Source organism: Vombatus ursinus, unplaced genomic scaffold, assembly GCF_900497805.2.
Source record: "Vombatus ursinus unplaced genomic scaffold, bare-nosed wombat genome assembly UNPS02014863.1, whole genome shotgun sequence".
NCBI classification, from domain to species: domain Eukaryota; kingdom Metazoa; phylum Chordata; class Mammalia; order Diprotodontia; family Vombatidae; genus Vombatus; species Vombatus ursinus.
Genome location: NW_020954641.1, coordinates 34,873,891 through 34,879,890, shown reverse-complemented (window position 1 = coordinate 34,879,890; position 6,000 = coordinate 34,873,891). Strand labels below are relative to the sequence as shown.

General features: G+C 34.6%; 1 protein-coding gene across 3 annotated transcripts in view; it reads left to right on the top strand.

The window, feature by feature from the left end:
- TCERG1 (transcription elongation regulator 1) overlaps positions 1 to 6,000 on the top strand; it is a 61,317-nt gene that overhangs the window by 9,791 nt on the left and 45,526 nt on the right. For all 3 annotated transcript variants that reach the window (XR_003567290.1, XM_027841905.1, XM_027841904.1), the window contains exon 4: positions 1 to 235. This exon is cut by the window's left edge and continues 168 nt beyond it. Coding sequence is in view for 2 of the 3 variants with exons in the window: in XM_027841905.1 (XP_027697706.1) it covers positions 1 to 235 (235 nt within the window). In the remaining variant the exon portion in view is untranslated. The remainder of the gene's footprint in view (positions 236 to 6,000) is intronic.

The following is a 6,000-nucleotide window of genomic DNA, read 5'->3' as shown; positions in this document are numbered from 1 at the left end:
CAGGCCCAGGCACAGGCCCAGGCACAGGCACAGGCACAGGCCCAGGCACAGGCACAGGCCCAGGTACAGGCCCAGGCACAGGCTCAAGCCCAAGTACAAGCTCAAGTTGTAAATGCATCCACTCCTACAACTAGTAGCCCAGCATCAGTGGTTTCTACTTCAACACCATCATCTACACAGTCTTCTACCACTTCTACAACAACAACAGCAACTTCAGTTTCACAGACTGTGTCAAGTAAGTATAATTTATGTTTAATTTTTTTCTCAAGGAAATTTAAGATGTAGTCTGTGACCACTAGAAGCATCTGATGGATTTAAGTGGAGAGATAAGATTAACATGCTTGGAACAACTAGAGAATAGTTGCTCTAGGCATGAGACAGCATGTGATTAAGTACTAAGTTATATGGATAATTAAGTACTAGGTGATATAGTACAGACCATAAGGGATTTAGAAAAGGGATAAAGACATAGAAATCATAGAGGAATTGAAATGCTGGATCTTGAAGATAGGTAGAGTAGCATTCAGATAGGTGGAAAAGAGATGAAAAGGCAGTTGAGACAAGGGGAGAAGCATAAGCAGACGAACAGAAGTTGGAATGAATACGGGGTCCTTGGGGCAATGAGGAGTCTCTGAATTTTTTGCACATAGAGTCTGTGATTTTATTGATGTGGGTATTCTCTCTGCTGATATAGATTACAATCCCTGTACATTTTAGCAAATAGTCCTCATGAGTTACTGTGACTGAAAAAATTAATTATCTCAGTTTCCAAAATTTAATGTTGTGATTTACTCCCCATTTTTCCTGGAAAAAATTGTCACATTTCTTACTCTACTCTTACTTTTTGTAAAGAAATCTATGCAAATAATTTTATTAGTTTGTTTTATTCAAGTAAAATGAGGAATTTATCATAATTTTTATGACACATCTGAAACATAACAAAAAATATGGTTAATTGATAAAGCCACTTATAGTTTTCATATTTATAAATTTTAAAATAATATTAATGTGATTGTGTTTTTGGTGCAAAGTTTCTCAGAATGTAATTTCTATTTGTAATTTTTTCATTCACAAAGTAAGGATCCATATTTTGTCTCTAAGAACTATAGAAAATTCCATTTTACATAAATATTATGAGAGAGAGAAGGATAGTGACTGGACTGATGATTTCATTGGTATCGATGAAGTTCCGTTTACTGATTTATGTCCATAAGCATTTGTGTTTGCATATTACTTCCCTTGCTATGGCTCTCCCTCTCCATGCAAACAGTTACCCCTTGTAATAGATCAGCATCTTCTTTGCAACTTAAGATGTTAGAAAGTTACCTAGACCAGAAGTGTCAAACTCCGTGCTAGCCTCAATATTCTGCTCCTAGTGGAAGCTGAAATTAGATTAAAATATAATTGGAAAATGTAAAACAAGATAAATGAAAATGCAGTACAGAATAGTTTATTTTTGGTTTTCTAAGTCAACATGTTATCTGCAGGGATCGATTTCTATTTGAGTTTGACACAATTATCCTAGGCTGCTGAGAGGTAAAAGAGTTATCCAGGCTCAAATAATTTTGTATTATTAGAGGCAGAATTTGAACACAGATCTTTCTGGCTCCATGACTATCTCTGTCTGTTACACCATACTGCCTCTAAGAGGTGATAAAATTTGTCTCTGTTCAAGAAACTTGTTACTACCCAAGACCACAAGATGTTCATATTCAAATCCTTGTTTGCATGTATTATAAGATGAATCTGTTAATTTTTCTTGTTTAGATGGAGTAAGAAGAAATGTGTCATATTTGTTTACAGCAACTGGCCTCCTTATCCATTAACATTAGAAATATTTAGGTATTTTAAACTAAAATGAGAATTGCTTCTGAGGTGTGGTTGGGTGTTAATAAGCAGATCTTTACTTTTTCATTTTCAAGGCAGATCTTTTTCTAGTTGTGAAACGTAGCTGTAACCTTTTCATAAATGCATTTATGTTATCCTTCTGGATCAGAGTATGAATTTGAGCAATTTGAATTGATTTTATATCATTTCCATTTTAAAAAAATTCTGTAAATTACAATGGAAATTTTTCTGGATGTGGCATTACCACTGATGGATTTGCAAATTAACATCATCTCTAGCATCAGGTTCACCAGCATATTATGCATGTAAGCAAATGAGCATCTTAAATTGCATCTGTTGCTGAGGCCTCTTGTAAGTTTTTTAGTTTATTGATTTAGTTTATTTAGTTTAATGATCTTTAGGCATATAGATCATTCTCTTTTTCATCATAGTATCTAGAGGTAGAAGCATTCAAGGCTGCTTTTTTAAATATCATACCAGAGGATGAAAGTAGCATCATTTTTTCTATTGAATGAAGCTTTTTGCATTTGGCAATTCTCAGCAATCTAATACAATACAAATGTCTTGTTATGGTTATAGTTTTTGAGAAAAGAAAATTTTTGCTTATTAGAAGCATCTCATTTTCTCTGGAAAAATCCTCATTTTGCCAGGGTGGTCTTCACGGACCCTTTCAAGTTGATTTTTCAGTTTATTAGGTCTCATGCCACCTGCAGCTAAAGACAGAATTAACACATTGGGTTTTCCTTACCATTAGTAACAGGATTTATGAATCCCAATGATAAATATAGGGAATCTTCCTTTTTTTTTTTTTTTTGCATACTTCAGTTGATTAGTCAAATTTTATAATATGCTTACTGTGTGCCAGGCACTGTACTAAGCACTTGGGGTTTTTCTGTTTCTGTTTCCACTTGAAACCAGATATTCACCACAAAAGGTTGTTATTTCTCTTTAAAAATAAGATGATAAGAATTAAGAAAATTTAGTGTTGAAATGTTTAAACTACCTGTTATTTATTAAATTTAAGTTCTTGTTTTTTCAATAAACAAGTATTTATTTTCTTTTCCTCCTAGCCCCCATTTGAAAGAAAAAAAGAAAAAACAAAACCTTGTAATAGATATGCATAGTGTATCCCATATTGGTAATGTCCAAAAATGTGTCTCATTCTGCATCTTAAATCCATCATTGCATTTTTTTCAGGAGGTAGATGGCATACATACTAATTTAGTTTCCTGGAGTCATTGGTCATTGCATTCATTGATCAGTGTTCTTATAATTTTTTTTCTTTCAGTTTTTAAAAAATTGTAATTACTTTTGGAAACCAACTTATATTTTAGTTATCCTAATGAATGATTTTGATACATATAATAGATATTATGATACTTTTAATAGGTGAGTTGCTTAACATTGAATTTATACATATCACATTCAAATACAGCTAGCTCCGTGACAACACAGCTTATCTATTATAAGCCCACACCAACTGACAGTGATGGTGGTAGAGCTTGTAGACTTTTAGATTCCATAACATCGACTTAAATTTGACTTTGTTTCATATACTATATTAAAACACTAAGCCTTATTTACTGTCATTTGGAGCAAATTCACCTTGTTAGTTTTGCTTTTGTTGACTTAGATATGAACTTTTTTGTTGAGAAATATTTATGTGAGAATTATACCTGAAAATATCCAGTAGTTTTGACCATTGCTTTGAATCTCCCACAGTTTGGAAAACTATTTACCTGGTGGCCCACCTTTTTGGTGAGAGCCTTACCAAATTTGGCTAAGCTAGTCTTTGAATTACAAGTGTATTGTAAGTTAGGCCTATTTTTGAATCCTTGTCACTTCCATATCAGTTTGAGGCATTGGAGTAGAGCTTCAGTTGCATTTAGTAGATGCTAAGTAAATGTTTGCTGAATTAAATTGAAATAGGTTGGACAAGTAGGAGAGGTCAGATTTTGGTCCAGTTTGAAAGTTAGGCAAAGAAGTTTAGATTTGAAAAAGTAGACTATGGGGACACTTTGTGTTCTTGTGTGGAGGTATAACACAAGCAAAGCAATCAGTCATTAAACATTTACTAATACCAGGCACAGTGCTAGGCGCTCAGGATACAGAAAGAGGCAAAAGAACGTCCCTGCCCTCAAGGAATTTACAGCCTAATGAAGGAGAATCACATGCAAACAAATATATACACAAAGCAAGCTATAGTGAGGATAAATAGGAAGTAATTAACAGAAGGGAAGTACTGGAATTAAGAGGGGCTGGGGGAGGCTTGTAGTGGGATTTTAATTGGGACTTACAGGAAGCTGGAGAGGTATGTAGTCAGAGTGGTTGGTTTGGAGGAGGGAGTATTCCAGGTATGAGGGTCAGCCAGAGAAAATGCCTGAAGCTGAGAGATGAAGAGTCTTGTTTGTGAAACAATGAGGAGGCCAATGTCACAGAAAATTAGTCTGGTAGCGTAGATATAGTGGATAAAAGCTGGTGTTGGAGAGACCAGCAAGCAGGTTGTTTCAGGAATACAAGCGTGAGAGTTAAGGGGACATAGGTTGGTAGCAGCAGTGAGAATAGAAAGTAGAACCAAGAGACACAGTGAAGGAAAAAACAAAAAGACCTGAGGGAAGTGTTGGAAATAGTTCCAAGTTTTCTGACCTGGAGACTGGGAAATATACCAAAGATACAGATAGGAATTACAAAGGAATGGTAGTTTCAAAGGGGAACATGATGAGTTTCATTTGGAACCTGCCAGTTTTGTGAGGATAGTACAAAATCCAGTGAAAAGGCACTGTAGGCAGTTGGATATGTAGGATTGGAATAAGTGGTGAGAGCTGGTGGTATAGGTTGGGGATAACAGATAATTGCTTGAGAGATGATGTCTAGGCCCTTTTTTCAATCATGACTTTCAAATAGTCGAGTAATTCTTAAATTCTCTCTCCTTATCTATTTTTAAAATTCATACTCTGATCCTGAAGGATAAAATAATTGGTTTTACAATAATATAGAATTTCCCTGTGCTGTGCCCCCATATTATCATGCAAAGAGCCTTTTTTATTTACTTTTTGTAAGTTGATCATTCTAAATAAAATATTATTGTCTCATTTTTAAAGAGAAATAAAAACCTTTTGTGATGAATAAATAACTGGTTTCAAGGACAGTTTAGTAGTGGAAATGGGGAAGTCCTAGAGTCTCTGGCATACAGTAGGTATTTAATAAATGTTGATTGAGCAGTTGAAGTATACAAAAGAAAATAAAGTTCACTACATTTATCATTGGGTTCACAAGCCCTATTACTGATGGTGAGGAACGCCCAATGTGTTAATTTTGTCTTAATATTTTAGCAGCAGGTAGCATGAAACTTGAAAAGGTGCATGAAGACCACCCTGGCAAAATGAGAATTTTTCCAGAGAAAATTAGTACAGGCAAAAATTTATTGATATTTTTGTTTTTATATCACTTACATTTATTTCCCTCTATTTCCCATGCCCCAAAAGTCTTAATGCAGTTTTAATTTATTAAATAAAGCCTTAGCTGCAGTAAGACTTTTTGGACACCTTATATAATTTCCACATATGCACGCCCTTCCACCCCCCCAACCCCCTGTCATTCCATATAGTAAAGAATAAAAAATGGGAAACACAGTTTAGCAAAACTAAAAAAGCCTTACATACTGGGATCCACAGGGGAACAGTCCTAGGTGGGCATCTGGAGGAAGAAAAAGAGGTCATGAAAGAGAAAAGAGGAATTGATTGGTTAGGTTAGTGAGGTAGCAGAAAGTTCAATTCCCAGAAGTCCCAGAAATGTTCATGCCAAATGTAGCACGATTGTAGATGATGACTGTACAGAGGCCATTATTTCTTGCTTTTATCTTCAGGAGCTGAGCTGTTAACTCTGCAGGGTGTGTCTGACTCCCAAAATATACTTGGTAAGAGTAAACAATGAGTTAATTTTTCACATATTCTGTGATATATTTGTCTACTTAATTTTTACTATGGAATGATAAACATTGTTACAATTTGCATTATTTTACAACCAGTTCAACCAAGAATAATTGAATAAAATTTGCCAAATTTTGTAGAACTTTGTGTTTTTTGGATAGTTATTGACATTTACTTACTCTTTTTGAATTATATTTCATACCAGATAAATCTATACACATTT